The sequence below is a fragment of the Toxoplasma gondii genome, chromosome X (genome assembly GCF_000006565.2).
Source record: "Toxoplasma gondii ME49 chromosome X, whole genome shotgun sequence".
NCBI lineage: Eukaryota > Apicomplexa > Conoidasida > Eucoccidiorida > Sarcocystidae > Toxoplasma > Toxoplasma gondii.
This window is the reverse complement of record NC_031478.1, coordinates 1,159,471-1,184,939: the sequence shown is the minus strand read 5'-3', so window position 1 is coordinate 1,184,939 and position 25,469 is coordinate 1,159,471. Positions and strand designations below refer to the sequence as shown.

The 25,469-nt window shown below is 50.4% G+C and overlaps 4 protein-coding genes across 4 annotated transcripts; 3 read left to right on the top strand and 1 right to left on the bottom strand.

Moving 5' to 3' along the window:
• The first annotated feature begins 108 nt into the window (after positions 1 to 108).
• RPS11 (ribosomal protein RPS11) lies at positions 109 to 4,864 on the top strand. Its single transcript, XM_002366309.2, has 4 exons — positions 109 to 1,683; positions 2,600 to 2,692; positions 3,327 to 3,607; positions 4,448 to 4,864. The coding sequence occupies exons 1-4, from the start codon at positions 1,663 to 1,665 to the stop codon at positions 4,536 to 4,538; spliced, it is 486 nt and encodes a 161-aa protein (XP_002366350.1). The 5' UTR covers positions 109 to 1,662; the 3' UTR covers positions 4,539 to 4,864.
• Positions 4,865 to 7,531: 2,667 nt separating this feature from the next.
• TGME49_226980 (hypothetical protein) lies at positions 7,532 to 12,843 on the top strand. The gene is made up of 8 exons (XM_002366310.2): positions 7,532 to 8,259; positions 8,977 to 9,075; positions 9,498 to 9,570; positions 10,350 to 10,486; positions 10,854 to 10,948; positions 11,343 to 11,414; positions 11,794 to 11,952; positions 12,450 to 12,843. The coding sequence occupies exons 1-8, from the start codon at positions 8,247 to 8,249 to the stop codon at positions 12,483 to 12,485; spliced, it is 684 nt and encodes a 227-aa protein (XP_002366351.1). The 5' UTR covers positions 7,532 to 8,246; the 3' UTR covers positions 12,486 to 12,843.
• A 1,571-nt stretch (positions 12,844 to 14,414) lies between these two features.
• On the bottom strand, positions 14,415 to 15,870 carry TGME49_226985 (hypothetical protein; the record flags this gene model as incomplete). Its single annotated transcript, XM_018780157.1, has 2 exons — positions 15,052 to 15,870; positions 14,415 to 14,578 (listed from the first exon to the last, which is right to left on the bottom strand). The coding sequence occupies exons 1-2, from the start codon at positions 15,278 to 15,280 to the stop codon at positions 14,415 to 14,417; spliced, it is 393 nt and encodes a 130-aa protein (XP_018636052.1). The 5' UTR covers positions 15,281 to 15,870.
• A 6,047-nt stretch (positions 15,871 to 21,917) lies between these two features.
• On the top strand, positions 21,918 to 24,062 carry TGME49_226990 (hypothetical protein; the record flags this gene model as incomplete). Its single annotated transcript, XM_018780158.1, has 1 exon — positions 21,918 to 24,062. One exon carries the CDS (start codon positions 21,918 to 21,920, stop codon positions 23,946 to 23,948), a length of 2,031 nt encoding a protein of 676 aa, XP_018636053.1. The 3' UTR covers positions 23,949 to 24,062.
• Positions 24,063 to 25,469: the final 1,407 nt, after the last annotated feature.

Genomic DNA, 25,469 nt, shown 5'->3' with positions numbered 1-25,469 from the left:
GGCCTACAGTTCAGCTGTGCGCTATCTACCTGCGTTAATTAGATCTAGGTTCAGCCTGTGGGGTCGACGGGCAGGGCAGGCAGCCTCCGAAGTCCACGCTGTTCGTCGTGGCAAAACGACTGAAGATCGAAGTCTCTGTCAAGAAAACCTGTCTTTCCCACACTGCCTCCAAGAAAAACTGAAATATTCTCGGGACAGAGCCGCAAGAGGACCCGCACTGGAAGGCATCGAGAAGGCCTTCTCGACGTCTCTCTCCGCACCTCATCTTTCACCTCACCCTATCTCAACCACAGTTCACGAGTTTTCTGTCTCGTCCTCCCACCATCTTTACTACCAGTGAATTTTCTGCCTTTTCCAGTTGTTCATCTCGAGCGTCTAAACCTTGAAACGAAGACGCTCTTGGAAAGATGTGCTGAACTCCACACATCAAAAAACACGCTGGTCACGAAGAACCCAGCAGCGCAACTCCTTTTGTGAGCGAAAAGTCCATCGGGAGCGTACGTCCACCAGGTGTCCATACACTCGAGAGAAAACTTCGGCGGGTCGGCACTCGCTTTCTCTTTAGCGATCGCGATCGCGTTATCAATCCCGTGGGTGTTCAATATGCAGAACAACTGTTGAGAAGCCGCGTTTCACGCTGCGTTCTTCTCCACTTGCTGTCGTCTCCGTTCTAAGAAGGCGAGGGCCTTCTGCGGATCGCTCTCGATGAAGATGTCCCCCTGCTGTACGTACACCGCGCGTCCAGGCTTCAGCGTCTTCACCTCGTGTGCTGCGACTCCCAGTTCACTGTTTAGTCCCCGCGCCGCCTCTCCGTGTTTTTCCCGTCTCTCGCCTCCGCCACACCCGCCGCACGCCGGGGTCTTCTCCATGAGAGAAGAAAAAGAAAAAAAGGCCCGTTTTCTCTAACAAAAACTACGAGGGGAAAACGCCGAAGGGGCGAATCAAACGGGGAAAGAGCGGTGAGAACACTGCCGGGACGGGAGCGGGACAGGCGACATCGGCAAGGGCAAGCGACGACAAAAGACGCACGTACAGTCAGAAACACAGAGACGGGGAAGAGAGGAAAAGTAGCAGGCGGCCGAGAGAGAGAAGGCGAAGGCAAAGAAGAGAGCAAACAAAGGCGGAGACAACTGCTTAAAAAAGCGTATGATGAAGGCTTTCTGTTCCCTGGAAAAAGAGAGGGTCCATTCAGGATCCACGCGTAGGCTTCGAGCAGAAAAAATCTGGCCGAAAAAATCGAAAAAGTGTGCGTTCCTCCAAGCAACTGAAAAGCGAACGCGCGGAGAAAAGAGAAATGGAGAGCGATAAGGGAAAAGCGAGTCCTGTCTCGCTTCCTTGCCGCCGCGAGATGCAGAAGTGACCTCTCTTTCTTTTTCTTGAGCGCTGAACGCATGCATGCCGTCTCTCTTGCGCGCAGGGCGCATGCACTTCCGGAAAAATCGAACCTCGCGATAAGACGAGGCCCGCGCGGCGTACTGCGGGTGGCCATCCCACACCTGTGTTTTCTCTCCCCCCCTGGATGGTCAGCAACTGAGTCGAGCAAACTGGGAGTTTTCTGACCACGAGGCCGTTGGGGATCGCCAAGCAAGTCGCAGATTGTGTTTCTTCTTGTTTTCCGTTTTCTGCTTCTTCGGTGGGTAGACACTGTAAAAATTCTCCACCATGGCGACCGCGGACGTTCAGGTGAGTCGGGCGCCTTCCTCTCTCGCGCCGATGCGCGTTCCTCGGCTGCATTTTCGTTTGTGTTTCTCAGAAGGAAGGGGGGAGTCTCTGCAGCCTTGAGTTCTTTCGATTCTTTTCCCTCAACAGAATCCGGGAAGGGCGGGGAACGCGAGAGAAGAATATCGGCCGTGTCAGCCCTAGCATGCCTTCTCCCCCCGCTGCGTGCCAGTCGAGTGAGGGCACTCTGAGAGACTCGGCTCTTCATTTTTGCGGGGCTTTCCTTTTCTTGTCCCTCTGTTCCTCGGTTGTTCACAATTTTTTCCTAAGATCCCGAAAATGAATACATGTCCTGTTCCCCGTGGGGAAATGGCGCACGGAAGGAGACGGCCGCCGTGCTCGCACACTCGCGTTTGACGGGGGGTGTATGTACACTGCGCACGAGGCGGTTTTCCGGGGTGGTCGAATTGAAGGACAGAGGTTTTATGGGGGATGTTGAGAAAATCCTGCATTCGCTTGTATACAGATACACACCTAGTTGTGGATGTACAGAAATGCATGTGCGCATGCGGCTCTCCAGTTAGTGACCAAAGTCGAGTTCGCCCTGTGTCTGGATTTCCATAACGAGTGTATGAACATGAAGCAGGTGGTGTATGTACACCACTTTGGCGCCTGGAGCCTCGAGGTTCAAATGGGGCTTTTGTGGCGGCGGCTGCTTCCCTTCTCGATCTTTTTTTCTCCTGGCGAGTCTCTGCGGGTCTTTGTTTTGCGAGTTTTCAAAAACGTCTAGAGGCAGCTGTTATTTCCACTATGTCACCTTAAAAGTGTGTAACTTGCTGCAACGGAACGACAGTCTTCACGTGGATTCAGTGTCCGGTCTCTGGCAGCTTCACCGACTGGGAAACTTTCAAGGGGCTCCGTGGTGCGTTTCTTTCTACAGACCGAGAGAGCCTTCCAGAAGCAGGATGGCGTCTCCTCCCTTGGCCGCCTCCACCTGACCGGCCAGAAGAAGAGGACTCAGCGCTACTGGAAGGTGAGGTTATTTCACAAAGGACTTTCAGAACAGGTTCCGCAAGGTGTTGTTCACCTCTTGTGGGATGTTTCTGCGTTTTAAGGGCTAAAGCATGCACCGTCCTTTCGTGGAGTTCTGTGCTCTCGTAGACGTGCGTCCCGCTGTTGATAGGACTCCGGAGACTTCGGATGAATGTACGCCTCCAGGTCCATCGACGTTAATCAACCCATATTTGCACCTCTGTATTTGTATGCGCCTGCATGCATCTTTGTGTGTTCGCTGCGAATAAACTGCGTTAAACTGGGAGTACTTCTGCACGGCATTTGCCTCGGTCGTTGTCTCAGGTGTCTCGACAGCTCCCGAACATGCACGTGCGATACTGGTGTCGTGAGGGTTGAAGATACGTCCTTGAGTAGTCACGTTGTGTGTCTCGCTGGCGTATAATTGCCCTCGCACATGTTCGCCTTGTGCTTTTGTGTCTTTCCTCGCGCTCTACTCAGTCACTCTCACCCAGAGACTGGCTGTCTGCTCTCCCCCCGTTGTCTCATCTTGCTGCATCTTCTCGGAGTCCTTGCTGTGTCTCCGGGTTGCCTTCTCGTTGTCTCTCCCCTGGGTTTTCTCTGCATTTCACGATGTTCTCTTCTTTCTTTCTCAGGATGTGGGCCTTGGATTCCAAACCCCGCGTCTGGCGAAGGAGTCCAAGTACGTCGACAAGAAGTGCCCCTTCACCGGCAACGTGAGCATTCGCGGCCGAGTCATCAAGGGCATGGTAATCAGCACCAAGATGAAGCGCGCCGTCGTCATCCGCAGAAACTACCTCCACTTCGTCCCCAAATACAGCAGATTCGAGAAACGCCACAAGAACGTCACTTGCCACTTGTCCCCCTGCTTCGAGCAGGTGAAGGAAGGAGACATCGTCACCGCTGGACAGTGCAGGTACGCCCAGTCGGCGCAGAAAAACAGAACGAGGAGATAGCAAGAAAAGGAAGAAGTGAAAATACCTGAAGAGGGAGAGGGGGGAAAGGAATGTTCATGATGTGCTGCTACAGGGGGCTAGACGGCGTAGACTGTGTTTGCAGAGGAGCCCGTGTGGAAGTTCACAGGTCGGGAGGCCAGCGCGCCTTTGGGGGTGACGAAAGTTTAGGATTTCTGGAGAAACTGAATTTGAGTTGCTTTCAGAGACAGAATATGTTTCACGAGGTGCTCTTCTGTGTATTCTTTGTCGAACAAACGATTCCGAAGATGACAACTTTCTTCTCGACGTGGGCAAGCATCGACGGCCGTAGCGCGTGCCGTGCAGGTGTACGTACACCTGCTAGAGGCCCTCGTCCCGGGTGTGTGCCTCGGCGTTTCTGGACTGTTCGTGACCTTGTCTGAAACTGTCGAGGAAACCTCGCAGATCCGGGACACTCGGCCTCTAGTGCGGTGTATGTACACCCCACGGACAGGCTCGGCGCCACAGGCTGTTGGTGTGAGCTAACGGCATGACAGCTTTGGATTATGAGAGCTGAGGAGTCACGACAAAGAAACAACATGCTGATGTTTGTCCATCTGAGCAAATGCCGATATAGATGTATATGTATATTTATATGATGACACCTGGAAGAAAAGCTGTGTTTTGGTAGTGTTCGTGTTGGCTGGTCTTGGGGGAGTTGAAAGGGCCGAGTAGTGTATCGACGCTTGAAGTGCCTGGACAAGGGAGGGAGGGAAAGCAGGTTCTCTACAAGTGCTAAGCAACAGCATGCGTACAAATGAGTTTTTTCGCTATGTTTCCAGGCCGCTCTCGAAGACGATCCGCTTCAACGTGTTGAAGGTGGAGAAGAACCAGGTTTTCGGCAACGTGCGCAAGCAGTTCCGTCTTTTCTGAGTTTCCTGTTGTTTTTTTTCTCCAACTGTCTGTTGACACAAAGTCGCTGCGCCAACTTTGTCGCCCTTGTTTCGAGTTTCCGCTCCTCGCGCGGTAGTCAATCGCGTCTTGAACGCCCTCAGTTTCGCTGTTGACGGTGGGAGTGAGAAGGGCTACGAACGGGGGGGAAGAGACTCAGAACGCGCTGTGTTTGCGTGTCCACTGCTGCCGTAAATTTCTCTGTCTGCAAATGCGTCGTCCACTGACGCCCACACCGTCGCTGGACTTGGACTGCGACTTGCGACTCGCGTCTCCCGTAGAAGGGGCTCTGAAGAGAACGCACCTTTCGGGTTTCGACTCAACACAAAATATGTCGGAGGTGCTCACAAAAAGTGTAGAGGCTCACGCAGATAATGCAGTGGACACGACTACGCGAAAGCGGCACGTGCGAAGAGGCTGCAGCCAGCTTCCGGGTGCTCCACGAAACACAGAATGTGTTGAAAGCATTCATGTACAGTGTTGCACTCTATGCAACGCACCGTACCGAAGTGTGGTATTTGCACCAGTCTCCACAGCTACCAGAAAGTGCGTGAAGCGAGCTTGAAAGAGCCTCTTTACACTGTTTTCGGAGCTGGGGAGACTTGTATCTCGTTTCTAAGTCGCATCGCAAGTCCCCAACTCTACAGCCTCGACCTCTCACAAGTAAAAGCCCCATACGAGCTTCATGGGTCTCACGTGTCGCTCTACACGTAACAAACATGAGGTAGAAGAGAACCGCAGTCCGATGTGGACTAACCTTAATATTGTAAGATGTTGAAATGCGATACGACCGCTACTGGAGTCATATCCCGTACACGAGGTACTACAATGTCAGCAACTATAAGAAACTTAATTGAGACTCTGTCCGTGGATGGTGCGTTTGCACGGGCCATAACACTTCAATGATATGCTCATGTCAGGGGTCTCGAACTATTTTTAGCTTGTCTGAAGCGGTGCGTGGGTCAGAAGCAGCACCTCCTTTTCTTGCAAAGTTCCCCTTAGTCTCCTAATCGTACTAGTATAGTCTTTTCTCAGAGTCGGACGAAGCACTCAGAGGCGAGCACGTCGAAACAGATCACGCAACGATCCAAAATGAAATCAGCCGGGATCCAGAACTATATAAGAATGGATATAAGCGTTCCGTCCAGTCTAACGATGTAAAGTAGACCACGAAGATGAATATCCCTCTATTTGTACAGCTTCTATTCACGTGGTCGTTCTCAGCTAAACACTAGAAACCCCCCCAAACTTGATGCGCTTGATATGATACGAGCGTCGGATTCCGAAACCTCACGACGGAAAGGATGAAACAACCACAAGCGTTTGAGAGCATTGCTGTTGGATGCAGTAACGAAGGAAAAACGATTTACGTCCAGGAACGCTGCTGCCGACATTCGTCGCATTGAAGCAACACAGCCGTATCGGTGTAAGCGCATAGTTTGCCTCCGACTCGGATCCACGATCTTTCATAGCACTACCAGCATTTCTCACGATACAGAGTCCAGCAGCCATCACGACTTCGTTCTGTCAACTGAAGGTTTCAACTATAATGTTCTTGTGTTTCTCTCTGCATCTGTGAATGGCATACCGGCAAATTTTGCTGGCGCCTTCTCACTTAATCCGGCCTTGCACGGTGTGCCTTGGCTACGTAACTGTTTCTCCCCAAGCAGCAGACAGGAGAGAACACTAGTAAAAGGAACAGTTGGGAGAAAGCTGCGTCTCAGACGATAGTACGATCACTAGCCATCGCTCTTTGTTAGCCCGCGGTGTTCAGTTCGTTCTACTTTCACAGGAAGTGCCCTATTCGCTACGCTCTGCGAACACAGGAGCACACACACAAGACAAAACGGGCCAGTTAGCCCCACCCTGTGAGGCAGAAAATACAAGAATCATCGTCAGTATCGATCATTCATGACGTCGAGGTTCACTCGAGTCCCACTGGGGAGTGTAACCGATAGTTGGAAGTAGTGGATATCAATATCGGTTACCACGACATTATGGTTACTCCACATCGGTGAGCCTATGACCATCTGTGGAATGTTGTTTTCATTCGTATTAACAGCTAGAGAAAACGATTACTCAGGTGCTGGTACGATCAGATTCCCTGGCACCAATAATTACCTCTCGGCACCCGCAGAGGAACCAGCAAAGCTGTTTTGTACAAAGCATTTGTCAGGTTAAAAAAGTGCAAGTTGAGGACGTCGAAAGTCTGCTTTTGCCAGAGTTGGGGGTGAGCTTGGTGCAGGGGAAGGCGAAGAAGCCCCCAAGGTGACTGATCACGACAGTCTTGCGAAGCAGTGGACAGAGGTGTTCTCATGGGAACATCTTAGCTTTTGTTCCGCCTTATCATGTTTCTGCATGCAAAAAAGTGTGTGGCAACGGCACATCCTACGTTAACAGGTGGACTAGATTTCTTCTACGTTCCATACAGTTGTAGGTAAAAGGTGTGCAACAGACTTAGACTAGCGCTGGAGCACATTGTTTCATTCGATAGTCCACGCTCAATCTTACCATACATAAATACTTCTATGATCTCAGGCTGGTTTAATAAGTCTAAGTTTAGCCGGGAAGTTTGCGTCTAACATATACAACCGAGTATCAACTTAGATGCACAGATGGACATAATTAATCCTTGTACGGTCTGTACCTGACTTTCATGTAAATACAGAAATCCCTGAATCTACTCTGGTAACAGTGTCAACACCGACGGTTTTACGAGACTGTGGCTCGTGGAAAGCTCAGCCCTCCCATTCCTTGTTTTAAAAAACTGCTTTGTGTAGAGGACACAACGGAGAGAATGCCTTTCCCCTCTCGTTCTGGGATCTAAATTTCCTTTCGTAGAACGATAGACGTTACGTTTCCCAGAACGCAAACTACGGGTCTTTCTTGCCAGTGAGGTGTTTCCCCGAATATTAGCCGAATTTCGCGATCCCGTGTGCGAGACTTCTTCCACGTGTCATAACGAAAAACCACCCGGGCAGTTCTTCTTGTCTTTAGTTGGCGATGTTCTCTGTCAAATTTGTTTCCCCTTTGTGGTTGTAAAGTTACCGGGTGTTTGTGTCGCTTTTCTGCAATCAAGAGAGTCCAGCTGCTGGAGACTGCTCTCACGTGCAGTGCTGAAACACAGAGCCCGGATCCGGACTGAGGCGAGTTTAGAGCTGCGATTCTCGCGTTGTTTGCGAACATCCGGTAGCTTTCCTTATTCCCCTTTTGCTCGCTCTCCGTGTGATTGGTTCCTCATTCCTCCCGTGTGTTTCGCAGAATCTGTTTCGGCTTCCTCCGTGAGTGAGAAACTTGTACTCGTGTGTCTCCCGCTGGACTTCCGTCCTTTCGCTGCGCGTTTTCGCAGCTTTTGCGGAAAAGGCGCAAGTTAGCTGCCGTCTGAGAGCTTCGTTTCACATTTCCCCTTTTCCGTGGAAGATAATCGCGCAAGAACCACCATTTGTCTCCACAGTCTTTTCTGCTGTTTTCCGTCGCGGTTTGCTGTCCCCGTCGCTACTTTTTCTCAGCGGTGGAGTGGGGCTCACTGCCGTCCTCTTCGATTTTCCTCTTCATTTTCTTCGAAACCGCGGGGGGAAACAACTTTCTCGGCATCTCAGTCACGGCCTGACTCGGAAAAGGACTGCTTTCTGGTCAGCGCAATCGGTTTTTCTGGAAAAACCATCCTCTGTCTGTCTAAGAGTCGCCAACATGTCGTCGTGGGGTAAGCCCTTTTTTTCTACTTGTCTAGCATACCGACTCTGTCACCCGGCCCCCCCTTAGCTCTGCTACATTCTTCCTCGCTTTCCTTTGAAAATTGACAAGAAATGGAGAGGTCTCCACTTTCCGTGAGAACTATAGGTCTGCGGGGAAAACGAAACTTTTGCAGGCGATATTCCTACGCTTGCCCTGCCAAGCCTCTCACCCAGGATGCTCACAAGGTGGTGAGGACCCGCCGCGGCTGCCTGTGGGATGTATGCACACTGCAGATACGGAGGTTCTGCCGACACCCCATTTTTTGTTGAAAAACGTAGTTGAGGGCGCATGTGCCTCTGCAGTTTAAGCAATATCCTGCACAGTCTCTCAAATCAGGAACGGTATAGGTGCTGCAAATTTCGTTTGTGTGACGGAACCATGTGTACAACTCGTATCCCCCGTACTGCCCTAAATCCTTTTTCTACGTGGACACAAGCGTCAAGATCCGTATACGCATTTATGGATATGAGCACATATGCAGATACATCTGAATACCAATGTGTGTAAATATATACACTTCCCACTGTAGGATGCGGATGTCTCCACGAGGGAATTATCTGCATTCATGCTGGTGGGTTCCAATCGAGTTAATGCCCCTTCTGCCACCTCAGTGTGTAGGTGCATGCACGGTTTCCTGTTTGCATGCGCGTCGTGTACGGCGCGGTCACTTTCTCTTTCCTTGCAGAGGACGAGGCTGACGAAATTTTGGAGGCGGAGGAGAGGAGGAAACAAGAGGAGCAGCAAAAGGCAGCGGCTGCTGCGGCCAAGAGGGTAGCAAATGACGGTGAGCAAACGCCTGAGGAAACCCGTCTGTCACTCTTTCACTCCACAAGGTGTATCTCTTCACAAAACACAACGTCGCCCAATTGCTTCGTTTCTCTCGAGCTCGCGGTTTCGTATTCCCTGGTCTTCAAAGTACAGCTATATGCACGTATCCCTATACATATATATATATATATATACTTTTATATATATATACATTTGCAACAGAGCATGTAAATGAAGGGGAACCTTTCACTTGTGTCCGTACAGCGTGTGTACTGACGCGGTGTGCTGTTCCGTAGGATTTGTGTCCAAGGTTTTCCTACTATGTTCTTGAGGCTCTTCTGAGTTCTCTGTCAGACAGTCGTTCGTGGCTCTCGTCCTTCCGCCAGATAGGCGTTTCCTTTCCACTTCTGTGCACGTCTCTTTCTCCCCTCTCTTCAGCAAGACGCGGATTTGCAGATGACTCCGACGCGCCTCTCTCTGACCCTCTCGCCGAGAAGATGCGGAGGCAAAAGTACGTGCTTTGTTTCCCCGCGCGCTGCGCCCTTTGAGGAAAAGCGCTATCTCTTGTTCAGGTGTTGACCATCTCCCAGCGCTATTTCGACGGTGCTCACTTGATTCTGTGTCGTCAACATTTTTTTCGTCTGAACTGTCTCCTGCTGATGCAACAGAACTTGAATGCTCTGTGCGTGCTTCTTGTCTGCATGCTTCTCGTCTGGGTGCGTCGTTTGTGTTTTGAGTCGCGTCGAGCTGTCGTTGTTGTCCTCGCTCCTCGCGCCTGTCTGCTTGCTGGCTCTCTTCCATTGCACTTCAAAAGGTCCCTGGACGCAAGACACGGAGAGAAGATGTTCCTCTCCCCGAAGCGGAGACTGTACTTTCTGGACACAGATACCACGAGACATTTGTGCGCACTCGCGGGGATGCCTGTGCATCTTGTGGGTACGAAGAACCCTGGAGAGTGACATCCAGTCACATACATAAATATCTACATAAATATCTACATATATATATATATATATATACATGTGTATATGTATCTTGTAGGTTTGCATACCCGTGGAGATTGAGTTCTATTATATACATATACATAAATATATATAATATTTCATAAATATATGTATAATATATATATATATATAGATATATACATATCTATGCGTATCTGTTCAATTTGAATAGCATTATTAGAGTCTCATGTCCAACCATATTATACAAACATATGTATATATATATATATATATTTGCTCCCAGAACTTTGTAGGCGCGTTTTTGTTGTTTTTCTGTGCGTTTCAGATTGGTTGAAGAGGCGGACAAGAGACTGATGGACGACTTGTTTTCTGGATGCGAAAGACCTGCAGATTACGTTCCACCCACAGCTGCTTCTGCAGTTGCTGCTGCGGCGCGGGCAAAGATGACGAAGGCTGCTGCGCGTAAGACGAGAAGTCGCGATTGTCTCACTTTCTCTCTGTGAAGCTGTGCCTGTTCTCCTCTCGTTGTTCATTCGACTCTCTCCTTTTTTGAGTTGTGTCCGCCTTGCTCTCCGCATGTGTGTTTCAACATCTCTCGCATCTCGGCTTGTCTCTCGTGTCTCTGTGTGTGCTCACTACGTCGTCTCTGGTCCAGTCTCGTGCAGCCTCTCTCTTCTCCCCGGTGGGCTTCTCCTCTCGCGTTTCCTCTTCTCTCCTCTTCAGTGTCGCATCGTCTCTCACCTTTCATTCGTCGTCCCCGCGCTTTGTTCACGTCGGTAATCCCCAAACACCTCCTCAAAACGCTTCACGAAGTTCTTCCCTTTTGCAGCTGTCGTCGACCCCGTTGACGCTGTCGCCCTTCGAAGTTACAAAGACTGCGAGCAGTTTGCGACGAAACTCGGCAAGAAAATTCGAGAGAGCCCCGTAAGTGCTGTGAGGAAAAGATGAACAAACCGTGCTGGTTTGGTATTCGCGTAGAACCAGCAAGGCATAAGACAGGAGCTGATTTACCAGGTACGAAGTTCGCTGCTCGTGGAGGGGCGCTACCCATAGAAGTCAAGAAGATCGCACTATATTCGGAACTCATCACCCGGTTTTCAATGACTACACGTTGAGGGGTCAATTGCTTCTGGCCTGGCTTAGTTTTTCCGCTGTAGACTTCGGGGAGTACTCACATGCAAGCTCCTCCAGAAAACAGGATATTATTTATCGCCTATTTATGTGGACTGTGCACACGAGTGAGCGTCTACGCGTTTCGATCCGAAGGCCTTTATTCACTAGATGCACAATTTGCGTCCTGCATGGTTTCCTTATCCAGGCGAAGAGCCCTGCGTGGCTCAGGCTTCTCGATCTCCTCATCAAGGACTGCAGTCCGAAAATGGACATGAAGGTACGGGTGTTCGCTTTCTCCGCTGTTCGACCGCGTTTCTTTTTGCCTTCTTTTTCTTCTTTCTGCTTGCAGTTTTTCGCGTTTCGGCGCGCGACCTCTTCCGCATTTCTCGGCTTCTTTCGCTGTGTCGTCTTCTGTTTCTTCGACTGCGTCTCTCTTGTGCATTTTGTTCGTTCTCGCATTTCGTCGGCTCACTCTTCGATCGGCTTCCCTCGTTTGCCTGTTCTTCGTTTTCTTTTGTCTTTTCATCTCTCTCGCATCGTCTGCGGTGTCCTTCCACCGTGTGCGCTTCTCTGTCTCGCGAGCTCGTCCTTCGTTTGTGCGGCTCTTGTGTCCGTGTCGCCGATTCGTGAAATCTCTGTTTTCCTTTCTTCTGCAGGACCTGGTGTCTCTCCAGAAAAAGCTGCAGAGCGCCGTGGCGGATCGCGAGAAAGAGTCCAAGCAAATCGTGGAGAAGAAGAAGAAGCCCAACGACGTCGGTTCCAAGATGAAGAACTACCAAGACGAAGTGGACATGCTGTACGGTGACCTTTCGCAGGTAGGCACCGGGTCACCTTGCATGCGTGTGGACTTTGCAGAGTCTCCGCGGCTGCTCTTCTCTTCGTCACTTATTCGTTGTTTCTTCTCTGCGTCAGCAGCTTCTGCATCTCCTCCTTCTCTGCTGCTCGAGACTCGTGGTTGTGTAGCACTCACCTCTTTGAGTAGACGCGGCTTCCGAACTTGCGCATCTGTCGGTTCACAGGCGGATGCATCTCCACTCAGCATGTGTCTCAGTCTGTGCATGCATCAACGTGTGTGTCTGCACGCGCATGCAGACGTGAGGACGTGCGCATGTTCAAATGAAAAAAGAAAGAGAAAGGTTTGTCTCCACTGTGGAGAAATGGTGTCTTCTAGCGCGCGATGGTTGCGCCCAGGCTTTGTTCTCGGGAGTAGCGAAAGAGAACACACATGGGAGGAGCACGCGTTTTTTCACAAGACGTTGGAGACTTTCGTCTTGCTGGTTTTCTGTCTTCGATGGTTGTTTCGGATGCTCAGGACGAGGAGGACGACGACGAAGAGGCGTTTTTGTAAGAAACTTGCTGAAACAAGGAACCATTATTTTCTCACCGCGACGTTCCGCACGTGGGTGGGTGCCCAGGACCTTCTGGAATTTCTGCTGTCGTATTGTACTAGGATCGCGGGACCCTTTTTTATCGTTCTCTTTTCTACCGTCTCTTTTCTCTCTAGCGCTCTCCCCGGCTTCATTGTTTTCCGTAACGCGCGAGTCTTTAAGTCGGCAAGTTCGTGCGTGCAGAGCGCTTCCAGAAAAGTGCTCGAAGCGACCGCCGCCACCGAGTTGAGAAAAATGCATGCTCTTTCTCTTCGCACATGGGAAGAACCTAGCCTCTCTCAAGACACATCCGAACTGTAGACTTGAGACCTAGCTCGCATTTTCTTGCGTAGTTCTTTGGATGCTGACAAACAAGATCGGTAGTGCGCGAGAGGCAGCTGTGACACGGATTCGGTGAGCTCATACGTGTACGGTAGTTTCCATCTTGACTAAGTAGCTGAGCTAGCACGACAGACCTTGGATCCAGGAAACAAAGCCTTTCAAGCCCGTGGACCTCTCTACCTGGTTGCGAACCGGTAAACAACTGTAAAACAGACGAACGGCTGTTCTGGCCACATCACTCCAAGCCGCAGTGGGGGCGGGTGTATCTCCAGAGCGTGCAGTTTGTCAGAGTTCGATTTTCGGCGAGAATTCGACGTGTCGCCAGATCATTGCTGAAACACGGGTTTTGGGAACTTTTCATTAATGCGAGGGGAACTACACGCTTTTAGAAAAACTAGAAACGTCCACACAAAGGGATGTGTAGAGACTCCGAGAAGAAAGGCGAAACGCAAACGTCAACGGTTACCAGAAAGAAAATTCGAGTTCTGCATGCAACGCCTGAGCTGCCTTTCTCCCAGGACCGCCACTATCTGCTCTGTTGTACTGTAGAACTCTTTTCCTCATCGCTGGACACCCACATGCACCATAAATAGGCTATGTATCTGTTGAGGTATATATTGGGGCCTGAGTGGGGATGGGGATGGTCGAGCGGAACTGATAACAGGCCTTTGCTTGCAAGGCAGCTATTCGAAATAGAACGATTCGGAGGTGCAGGGACAAACCGTTTTTACCGATGACGATGGTGGGCGGGGGAGAATGCCGGCGTTGCATGGATCGTATGGTAACTCTTACAAGACGCCTTTAGATAGGTTTGTCCTTGGCTCCTTAGTTTGGGCAGAATTGGAGTTTTTACCGGGACAAAAGTAAGCCAAATAACGATTCCGGCCTTCCACCGTCCAAATAAAGCAAACGTTGAACCGAGCGCATGCAAACGAGTTCTAAACACACCGCTCTTTGTACCAACATCTCCTGGGCGTCAAGATCTCATTTCCCCAAGAACTCACGCGACCTCTCATTTCCGAGTACCGTTAGTGAACGCTCGTGGTTCTCTCTGTGGTCCGTTAACAAGTAACCCACACTTCTTCCGCTAAAAATGGGTTCCTCAGACTTGCTGTTCATGTTTTTGTGTCTCTCTGAAAGTATGTGTCTTTCGCGGCTGTCCTCTGCACTGTCCCTGTCTTCGGAATGTTGTGGAACAAGTCTGCTCTTCCTAAGGACGTTGCCACACGGAACAGTTGGCAGTGCGCACACTACGGCAACAAGGGTTGCTCCCTGTTCCGCACAAATGCATGAGACACAAAACGCATATTTCTGCAACTGTTTCTAGAACACACATAAGGGAAGAAAACAAAGTCGCTTTCTCAAGGGTCGCACGTCCACTGGTGCATTTACCGAGAGTCCCGTTTCCTCTTTCCGAGATGTAAGTCCACGTACTTGGACAAGGAAGGATGTGACTCTAGGCATGCATCATATACTCATATACGTATAGATGTAGATAGATAAATACATGGATGTATATATATACATATAATATATAGAGAGAGAAATTTATGTCACTATATGTATATTTATGTAAAGACGATATGAATTGGCAGCAACGAAGCAACCAGTTGACATGTATGAAGAGATCTATAATTACAGGAGGTCTCTACATTTCCTCCGTCAAGTACATGCACTCGTGGTGCATTCTCTCGCAGCTCCAAAGCGCCTCGGCGAGGAAGGTGGCTTGATCCTGACAGAGGGGGCAGAACCAAAACGAAAACGGTAAAAAGCAAGAGAGAACAAAGACGAGATGAATGAAGAAGTGGGTTGCCTGCGAAAAGAGCCTTAACAGTGCGTCTTTCAGCTTCCAAATAAACTGAGTGCTTGAATCAGCGCATGCACATGAGTCTGGTAACCACACTATTCGTCCGCTTGTACCACGGCTGTAAAAGATGCACCGGAACGAAAAACGCAGGAATCGCTTGAATTTGATGACCCGGTGCAGTGGATACGAAAATAGGCAGATTGACAGTGTGAGACCAAGGGACAAACCAAGAAGATACAAGAAACCTGAGATTCAGAGTGCACCTAGATCGCCCGTTTTCCATACTGCCTTTGACGCACATCGAACGTGATTAAAGATGCATTTGCCAACGGTTTTTGTGGCTCGTGGTGGGATATTTTCCTCGTTTAGTTTTTCTTTTTCTGACGTGGAACTCGGACCTTTAGTGACATCCAGAGAGGAGGGGGCAGAGTCTGTTCTTCCTTGCATGCTCGTTCCCGCCGACCCCGGCGAATGCAGCGAATCAACAGAGAGGCGTTCATCGCCGCGTAAATCAGTGCAACGAAGACCAGCACTGTGACGACTGAGGAGCGAAGCACAACTCGAGCGAAACGGGGAAAGTCGCGAGAAAATAGCCAATGCAGACGACGCACAGAGTGACGTGTACATCCCTCAGTTCCGTCCTAGCCCCTTCGATGTGTCGTCCCCCATCGTGTTATTCCTCTCTCTCGTTTCGACACTGATCGTCTCTGCACGGGATTTCAGGGCGAAAGAGGCCAGACGCCGACTTTGTGTGGACTTCTGATCTCTCTTGCTTTTGTTCATGTCTCCACACGCACGTCATCGCCAACGCATATTCGTCGGTGTTGAGATCTTCACTTTCCACAGTTTTACGAAGACGGGAGAGTCGCCGTCACAAATCCATACATCCAAAGTCAAGGACATTCCACCGTTCGAATGTTCGTGTAGTTTTGTGACAGGCCACACAGGCACCTGTCCCACCACAGAGTTTAGTACCTGTAGGAATAAAGACAAAGACATGTATATCAGCGGGCGAGACGCGCAGGAACCCAAAACGTCTAGGCCTCTGTCGTGTCGATGTGAGGAGGGAAATGAAAAAATGAAGCCGTGTTGAAAGTGGGAGTCTCTTCTTTTGGCGGAAGCTTAGCCGATGTACGTCTCATTTCTGAGGCCCTGACACGCTTTCTTTGGCGTTATGGTCTTGGGTTGAGGGAATATCGACATAGGCTGCATCTTTTTCTGTTTTCATCGGTGCCAAGCGGACACAGAATGTTCTCTGTGTCGAAACTTGCCTGACGCTGCGGCCTCGTTGGCAACGTCGAGAACGTGCACAGGGACACCTAAAAGCCACAAGAGGCTGCGTACCAAACAAGAGACCAGGAAGGGGAACATTAAAATTGATATTGTTTTATTTCTATACTGTCTAGGAAGTACATGAAGACGTTTTGAAATTCTCTAGACGAAAAAAATCCAAACATCTAAGAACTGTCAACTTTCACGGTCATCGTTTTTCTTCTTCTACTAAACAAAACAACATTCAAGAACATGAGTGCGACTAAAAAGTCTTCTGGGAAAAAAGTGGAAACCAAATAAGTGCACAGGAACAGCGCGAGAAGGGCAGTTGTCAGCCAGAGTTGCAAATGAAAAGAAGCGGATCTCATTTTTCGGGGAAATCCCACTCGGCAAGAAAGCTAGGGTCGTTGAATGCAAAACAAAGTACGTAACTCACTGAAAAATAGACACAGTCACCTTTTGTCCTACGCCGAAAAGAGTCAATATTTGTTGAACTTTTTTACGTGGATATTTACGATCTTTTGAAAAAGTCGTCTTCCGGAGTCGTCGAACGGGCCAACCGATCTAGAAAAGGACGTTTGCTACCGTTTGCTGAACATCGCAAAGAAGCCATTCGTCTCTTCCGGGATTCAAGAAGCGGCTGTGTGAATCTGTGGCTTTTCCTAGGAAGAAATATACCACTATCAAATCCTTTGTCATGAGAGAAGATACGCAGACATACGTATTCTCCGTCCAGACTACCATTAGGAAGGAGACTACGGCAGTGAATACCTTGATATTTGTACACCTGGGATAAATTTGTTGGTTTCCTCCATATCCGTTAAAGACCACTACACCTAATTTAGTAGAATAGCCATACCCATAATAGTCGAGGAGATCACACTGCATGTCCCTATAATCGCCGACGCGATCTCGTATTTCCTACTACCACTAGCGAACTCTTTTGGTCCGATCCTAAGTATGCAACGAGTTAAGTAGATACAAGGAACTTGCCCAGAATAGCTGGATTCATGTAAACGAAAAAGTGTCATGTGACCGGGAAAGACGGCTGGAATATCCGAGATAAGTTCTCAAATATGTCGTCGTATGTGTTCGCTGCAGATGCTGAATTGTGTATCGCCTGTCGCTGAAAAGGATGGGGAGGTGATTCCATGTCGACAAACCTTCTCCTATTAAAAAGCACTACCCTCCCAGCAGATTTCAGAATACGAGTCCATCCTCTGCGCTACAAAATGACATGAAAATCTTCAACACATATACGTGTTTCCGTAGGTATGGAACATATAATATTTATACCAAGGGACACGTATATGGATACGCATAGGTAGTTGCTTCGTTTTGTACTTTCTCTCTTCTGTCATTCAATAAAGAACGGAACCAACAGGAAAAATACCTCGGTCTGTTCATTTTTCTCATCTAGGCAAGGGTAGTGAGTAATTCTGGCTCAAAAGCAACAGGTCTCGTCTGTTGTGTTCTCTCGGCCGCGTCTCCTTTTCTTCTCCCTCTCTGCATGTACTATCTCCTTCCTCGTCTCCCTTTGTATGCATCCTTTTCCTTTGTTCGTTTTCTTTAGGAAGTGAGGCGTGGAAGAAGGAAGCTAGAAACACGATATCTATGGACAATATTCGTGAGACATCCCAGGCAAGAACTGCAACTGTCGATGCTCCACGAGACAATTCAACTGAAAATGTGCAACGTCTTGGTGCGCTCTTGTGCAGGAGGCAAAGAGTGAATCACATATATGTGGAAGGTCGCCGTTACACGGTTCAGGCTGTCATTTACTTTGAAGTCTTGGCTGGACTTCCCAAATGTCATCGTGGTGACCTTGGAGGCGGTGCAGAAAGAGGCCGAGAAGAGCGGGAATGACGACGGCCAAGCAGATGCCGGCAAGCAGCCACTGAAGCGTGTCTGGAACACAGAGAGCTCCGTGTTATCTCAAATATGTCTTCGTTTGTGTATTGACATTTATGCATGTATTAGCACACCACACACAGATCCACTTTCCGGTGTACGTGTAGAACACAAGACCAGCATCAGCCCCTTTGGGGAGCAATCGCCTTTCAACCCCCGCACGTGGCACCCTGGGCTGCGTAAGACAGCTAACGGTGTTACATTTCAACATCTTCCGGCATTCAGGTTATTCCATATCAGTTAAGCTCCAGACGTCGTGGACTACGGCTACCACTTGTTTAAAAACGCTCCTGGCTTCTTCTCGGTGCTCAAAATGCTCAAAACAGGGGTTCGTGGTCCATACGCTTTTTTCTCCAACACAAACTACCTTTGGGTGCTGTCTTGAATCAGAGGAAGCCTGTGGAAAAGTATTCTACAACACACCTGGATCGCGCTTCCCCTAACCGCAAGCGCCCACTAGTCGCGATCGCAGTCTCACCTCTGAAGTGCCCCTGCTGTCGCTTTGTTTTAGCGGAACGAGTCCTTACATCAGTGCACGGTGTGTACCTGCTTTACTCCTCACTCGTATGTGCGGCGAGAGAAAACTGCTGCTCAGAAGCTAGTATAATTAGTATCATCTTTTGTAAAAGGACACCACACGCTTTGCCGTACTTACAACGGTAGGTAACCTCAATGAGCTCCGCACAGGCGTCTTCGTGGCGCTGCAGAAGCCTACTCAGAGGTAAAGAAGGAACTGAAGTGCCGGGGTGAAGCTTGCATCAGGCTAGAATCTGGAACTGGTCACCAAAGGCCGCTCGACGTGAAGACATAGATGGAGTCTGAGATACCACACGAAGCCCGCTAAGATAATGATGTACACCTCTGGCTGTTCAGATAACCAGTAAAGATGCAGATCGCATTCCTCGGCGATACTAACCGGCCCTGACTGATCTAATTTTAGAAGGTGAATTCAATTTCCAGAGTGCTATTACTAACAAATCTGATTGTATGTATGTGTATTCATGTGAAATCAGCGGCGGCACTACGAATGATGGATGCGTTTTCGGAGTGGAGTTTCTTAGGAAGCACCTAAGTGTAGCGAAAGATGTCATCTTTTTTCCCTTTCTCGTTTCCCCAACCGTGTGGATTCATCCTTTTCTACACCGTACCTTTCTGCCCTCTGAAGCAGGGAGACACAGTCCGTTTTCAGTTGAGGAAGTTTTTTTCTCACGGCAAAGAGAGCAGCTTCTTCTGCAACTTTTTCCCCCGTTTCCCTTCTTCCCTCTTCAGCGCTTCTTCTCTCTGACTCAGAGGGAGGGAGTGGAGAAGAGAGAGGGCCAGCGTCACCCGTTCTTTCTGCCTCGGCGGGCGTTTCACTAGCAAAAGACGGATAGTTGGACTCGAGGGCCTCACACCGAAGCATTCCTTCTGAGTCTTCGGTTTGTGCATTCAGTGGAGCATGCGCCGAAGAAGCGGACGTGTCCGACGCACAGAAGGGAACAAAATCGTAAGAAAGAATTTTAAACTTGTACGGGGGGCACGACGCCTTGGTTTCCTCATAGGTCGTCGCTACAACGCGGGACACGTACTCAATTTGCTCTTTCTTTGACTTTTCGGAGTAACCAGAGCGCCCGTCAGGGCGAACGGGGAAGGCAACGAGGAAAAACACCGTCGGCCAGGGTTCCTCATTCTTCCGTTTGAATTCTCCACGCAAGCTCATGGCTGTTTCTCCATTCTCCTTTGGGAGCGATTCGAAGAAACATCTCACGACCTCCGCGTGCTCAGAGTCACTACATGGGAAACGAAAAGAGCGGAGAAGGCGAAACACATGCAGCTGGCTCGCGTACGACCTCGCACAACACTCGACTGCGCGGCTTTAGGCAGCTTCAATTCGTTGTAAATGGAAATGGACAGAGGCAGGTACCACGCGGACAAGTTCGCTTTCTTTTTGGCACCTCGAACTTCCTCACATGCGGAACGAGTGCAGCGTCGACAAAGGCAAAGAATCTTGGTCCTGCTAGCTGATAGATGTGCGAGGATCGCGTGAAGGTGTCTAAAATCGGAATTGAGTCGTATGTGCAATGCCGGAGAATGCACTGTAATGCCTGCGTGTTGAACCTGTCAAAAAGCCCGTGTGTTTGCGACTGCCTCACAGAAAGCGGACAAGCAGATCCCGTAGGGAAAAGTGTTCGTGTCTTCTGTGTCTGATGCTAGGTGAAAATCCTTTTTTCCCCAGGTCGACGAGAGAGGCCAGATGAAAGGACCTGACGCGAGAGCTCCCTCTTGAACCTGTTTGTTGCCCCGCGCTCTCCCCTCATGTGCCTTTTCCCCATACACAGCAATGCAACAGACACCTCGTCAGTTGACGAACCTTCAAGCGTTCTCCCTCATGTCGTCACCTACCAAGGTAAACGCGTCACGACAACTGTGGGGAATTCCCTTTCTCCCGCTTATCCATCCTCGGCTGCTCGAGCTCCTACAGATATCTAGAGTGTGGCTGTTGAACATTTTACGGCGGTTACTTTTGCACGCCCACCAGTTCTACTCCACGCAGAAAGCTTCAATAAAGTAGAAAGTTTTGTTTCCAAACATTCATCTCATTTCTTGAGTTTCTGCTGCGATTCGCGCAGCGGCGGGTTGTGGTCTTTGGTGACAACACTTGCGAAGAGCGCCGTCCGTCCTCGAATCCTTACTCAACAAGTCGCCTTCCCTTTCTTCGTGAATGTTGCCACTCCCAATTTGGTGAGATAAATGTTCCAGCTAGTGGTTTTGCCTGTCTAAAATGCCGAAATTCTCTATAAGCGACGTCGCCTCGACAGGAGCATGCAGACACATCTTACACGTGCGTCGAAAATGCTAGCCGGGTGCTGGCTAGGTCGAGTGGCCGCGGGTCATGATGTGCTCGCGGGTGACGTACTTCGTCATTGATAAAACGGAGGTTTTTGCGGAGCATTGACTTCTGGTGAGGTGGCGGATAAATTGGCTTACCGGTAAACAGCGGTAGAACCTGGTTCTGACCCGTTGGTGTCGGGCTCCGCCGCGCGGACTATGCAGCAGACGGAACTGGATCCGCGCAAGACGCTAGGCCACATCGATGTTGAATCGTCTCTTTCTTTTTGTGCCTCTTCTTCGAGTACCACATTGACCCAACTCCGCAACTCAGACACATCCTCTGGCCCCGTCTGAAAGCCACAAGCGTTTGTGTTTAACGACGGGGTGAGGATAAGGCGTGACCTGGTAGAGGCGTCCCGTGTACTTGCGGCTAGAACGGACAGGCCCTTTCTAGAAAAGCTGTTTTTTGTGCAGTTGACTCTGTAAAAGCGAGTGTCTTCAGAAGTGGTAAACGTTAAGGAAGCGCCTGCATCTGCGTCTGCAGATTTGTTCAGTTCATCTAGCGAGGAAGGCAGTCCATCTCGTAGCAGATAACACGTGATTTTTGCACCGGCGGAAGAGGCCAGAAATCTCAGAGTTTCTTCCAAAAGCGTGGTCCCAGTTTGCAAGCAAACGCCATAATTCGTGTATACGTGGCAAATCCGTTTCTCGGCTTCCCTGAGTTTCAGCCTCACCGTCTTCAACTCTCCGTAGACCCCCCGAACCGCGTCTGGAGTGTTGCTGACGCCGCCGTTGATGAAGCAAAAACGGCTCTTCCTTTTGAGTTCTGCCTTTTGTCTCAGCTGCATGCGGAGCTCGTTCTCTAGCCAGTCGACGTACTGCGGCGCTGGCGGAATGGCTCCCGCCGAACATGCAGAGGTCAAGATTCGCGTCGCTCTGAACACAAAAACATACAGGGTAGAGGTGCCAGTGTCTGCAAGCTATCTAATGACAGCTCTACCAGGGCGTCTCAGGGAAGAGCCGGAGCCCTTCTGCCACCTCCAGCTTCTCTTCTCGCGTCAGAAAATCGAGACCTTGGAGATCTAAGAAGAAAGTGTCGTGGGCTTCAGAACCTCAGCAGGTCGATCCCGAACTTCCGTATAGCACCAGGACTTGAGCCACAGCGCAGCCAAGTCGTTTATCCATTTATCAACACCAGATTAGGTTTGTTCCACGGAAAGGAGTAAAAAGCAATAAAAGCAAAAACCCTGCGAGGAAGGCCAAGGTTCAAATGGCGTGGGCGCCAGGTCCCCAAAGACCCGGCGGGGTCCCTCCGGCCCACCGGTACGTTGCTGCGGGTCCAGGGCAGCAGAGCGTTCAGATGAAGAATCCGCGTAGCTCCGTTGCGGGGCATCGAGAGTTTGTGGATGTTCTACGGTCTCCTCATAGAGGAACTGTTTCTCAGATGCACCCTCTGTCTCCTGCTCTATCGCCGAGAAACTCTGCTTCCCAGGGCCAACAGTCTCTGCTGAATGTGGCACCGGGGATCGTGGTTTCCGGCCAGCTGCCTGCGCGCTCTGCTGCAGGACATGCGGTCGGATTTCCCAGTGTCCGCACGCCTAGACACCAAAATAGCATGAATTTAGGATTAGAGCACACCATTACCATACAGGGGATGCACGACAGGCAAGCTAGCGCAATGTCCGGCCCCAGCAGTTGGCAAGCTGCACCGGGGCGGCCGCCTCATGCGGCTGCATGGTTTCCTCCGCCGTCGACACGGCCTTCACCGTCGGTGGACACCGCGTCGCTGGAGCAGCTGAAGATGATGAAGCTCCAGTTGCTGGAGGAGCAAAAATGTCACCAGGAGAAGCTGGCGGGGCTGAATCGCGAAGCTCTGGAACTCCAGCAATCGCTCCGCAGCCAACAGGCGACCGTGCTGGAGCTTCAACAGAGGCTGGTTAGCCAGCAGAGAGCGTTTGAGGAAGAACTCGTGGCTCTGCGACTCTCTGCGCCTCTCACCTTCGTCTCGCCCTCCGCCCAAGGAACCTACGAGACGCGAGACCTGAAGGCCCTGCGCGATGTTGGAGTGGAAGAAACGACTGATCCTCACAGGCCATCGACAGGAGGCGAGAACCCCTCAGACAGTACCCTGCTCGCGAGAAAGAGACAGCTACAGGAGGCGGAGGCGGCCTTGACGGCGACACAGGAGAGGCTGGAGGCGACGCGACGCATGCTCCACAACGCGATCGAGGAGGAGGAGTCAGGCTCAGAGAAAAGACGATCTAGTCCCGAACGTGAGCGGAAAAGAGATGACGCTGCGCGTAGCAACAAGATAGCATCAGACGAGGCCGCGTCGTCGCAGAAGCCTCCAGATCGAGTTGAGGGCGCAAGCAGACAACTCCGCGTGGCCTCAGCCACAAAACAGGAAGAGGCGGGGCGTGACGAAGGGAAGAACAACCTGAAATCGATTTCGTCTCAGAATCTGGTGGTCTCGAAGGCGCTGTCAGGACAGACACCCATGGCGAACTCTGTTCTTTCTTCAGAGGACTCGGTGAAGAAAAGCAATGGACTCAGTCAAGGACGCATGGGAGCAGAGACCGCGAGTGTCTCAAAGGATCCAAGTTCAACCTTAACCTTTGGGGGTTCGTCTCCTGTCATAGTTCGCAGCCCCAGTCCCCGAGAGAGCTTGCGGAAAAGCACGCAAAATCCTACGCCCCAGAACGTGGACAAGGTCACCACATCGAAGGTGACTCCAGCCCTGAAAGAGTCCCGCACTTTCGGGTTGTCAAAGGGGTCCCCGCTTGAAGGCGGCAAGGCTCCAGGGTCCCCTCGTTCTCTGGATGTCCCCGCAGCCGGCCGTGCGACTCCAAAAGTGAACATATACGCCGCGCCGGAGATGTCCACGTCATCTTACATTGGGAAGCTGCTGAAGGGCGCCGACTCTGGAACCAAGACTTCGTCTGTGATACCTCCGTCTCAGGGATCTGGAAAGGTGAATTCGTCAAGAGTTTTAGGCCAGTCAGACGGTGCAGGGGTCTCCGTGCTTAAGCCGAGCACGCAGGCAACGACGCACCTGCAGGTACCGTCTTCTCTGACACGGCGTAGTATGCTTTTGCCATGCTCAGCTGGCACCTCTAGAGCCCCAGCGGGAAAGGGAGAAAAAGAGCAGACTTCGAGACCCGCGACAGATAAAGGCATGAGCAATGCCGGGAACAAACATCCCGCGGGCACAGTGCCAAAAGCTGTTGCGACACAGCATCTTAAAGCTGGAGAAACGACTCTTTTAGTACCGTCGCATACGCGTATAATTGTCCCGCGTTAATTCCTCGTTCTGTGCCCTTGTTCCGAGCGAATGCACACGTTTGCATCACTCCTGACGCTTCCTGCTTTCCAACTTTGAATGAGCTGGATGTCAAAATTTTGGTGGACATGTTGACGTCGAACGACGGTGAAAATCGCGCTTAAAATAACACCATCTACACGAGTCAAGGAACAGGAGTCTCTCGAGGGCTTCCGCTAACACAGTCGAGTGGCCAGCAGCCCGTCGGACCCGCATTTTCAAAAGAGCAGTCTCTTAAGAAGGTTCGTACCCAACAGCGACCAAGAATTTCACAGACGGGGCGAAATTGGGTAACGTTATAGTATATACTGTCAGTAAGAAAAAGGTGCTCCGATGTATCCTTTCGTAAATGATTTATCTTGGTGGCTCTTCTTCGGCCACATAGGAGGTGGTGATAAGCACCTCGCAGATGAATGCATTTCTTTTGGTGATCACTCGCACATGGAAAACATACTCATCCGACCTTTTGCGCGTAAACAATCTTCCCTCAGTAAAATTATATTCCTACACGGTTAATGCGTCTATAATTTCGGCGGCGTTCCGAATTCTTTTCGAAAGACTGCGAGCGAATCTCGCAGATTCGCATCAGTGCCCATACTTACACAGACAGTTTTGCGTCTTCGTCGTTTCCTACAATCAACACGAATGAGCCAGCGGCAGCTGCAGCGATTGATTCTGCGCCCGGCGAGGGAGCGTTGAGGGCTGCAAGAGGAAACTGTAACGCTGAACTGATAGACGAAAGGGAGAGACCTCTATTCGGTGGGGAAACGAATTTTCCCAAACGCTCAAATGCCGGCAAGCCTGATGCATCTGAACCGACAACTGACGGTCTGTACATACACTCGACCTGAGCAGTGGCAAGCACGCAGGCGCAATCGGTTGCGGGAGGGCGTGCGATTCCTTGGTAGCTGCTAATTCAGTTTCATTCAGCCGTGGTTTGGAATTCAACGCAACGGTTGATTGTGTCGATAGGGGCGACTAATCCTACATGATAAAAACTCTCTTATTCTCTGAGACGCGCGGCAGCGCACGTAGCAGTTGACTCAGGTTATTCTGGTCCGTGAACCTCGTCGGCATCTCTATATTGTGTATGAGTCTTATCGAAACTATCGTTGTGCCTTCTGCGTAAAGGTGGTATCCGCAGTTACACCTTCGGTTTTTCAAACCGGGCTATTCAACCGCAGATCTAGAAACCAGGGAACTTGTAACAGAGCTGTTGGATTTGGCGTTAGGCCATGTCGAGATACTGAGAAAAAACGTTTCAACAAAGCCTGTGGGTCACTCTCGTTCAAACGGAACCGAGGCCTGGAAAGCAGTAGAGAGCTGGCAAGTGTTTCATCGTTTTCGTCATAGACTCCACATTCACTCGACTCATGTACGATTGGCTGTGGGCTACAGTAAACTGGCGAACAAATTAGGGGCTCGCTCCACGTATTCAGGCGTCGTCTATTTAAAGTTGCTTTGAGCAGACTTTGTGTAAGCCTTTGCGATTTGCAGCAGGGT

What these genes read in the sequence shown, in the direction of transcription:
- RPS11 (XM_002366309.2), top strand. Translation starts at nt 1,663, where the DNA reads ATGGCGACCGCGGACGTTCAG. An exon ending in TGGCGACCGCGGACGTTCAG is followed by an intron (nt 1,684 to 2,599) that starts GTGAGTCGGGCG and finishes TTCTTTCTACAG; the next exon opens with ACCGAGAGAGCCTTCCAGAA. An exon ending in GTCACCGCTGGACAGTGCAG is followed by an intron (nt 3,608 to 4,447) that starts GTACGCCCAGTC and finishes CTATGTTTCCAG; the next exon opens with GCCGCTCTCGAAGACGATCC.
- TGME49_226980 (XM_002366310.2), top strand. An exon ending in CAAGAGGGTAGCAAATGACG is followed by an intron (nt 9,076 to 9,497) that starts GTGAGCAAACGC and finishes CCCTCTCTTCAG; the next exon opens with CAAGACGCGGATTTGCAGAT. An exon ending in GAGAAGATGCGGAGGCAAAA is followed by an intron (nt 9,571 to 10,349) that starts GTACGTGCTTTG and finishes TGTGCGTTTCAG; the next exon opens with ATTGGTTGAAGAGGCGGACA.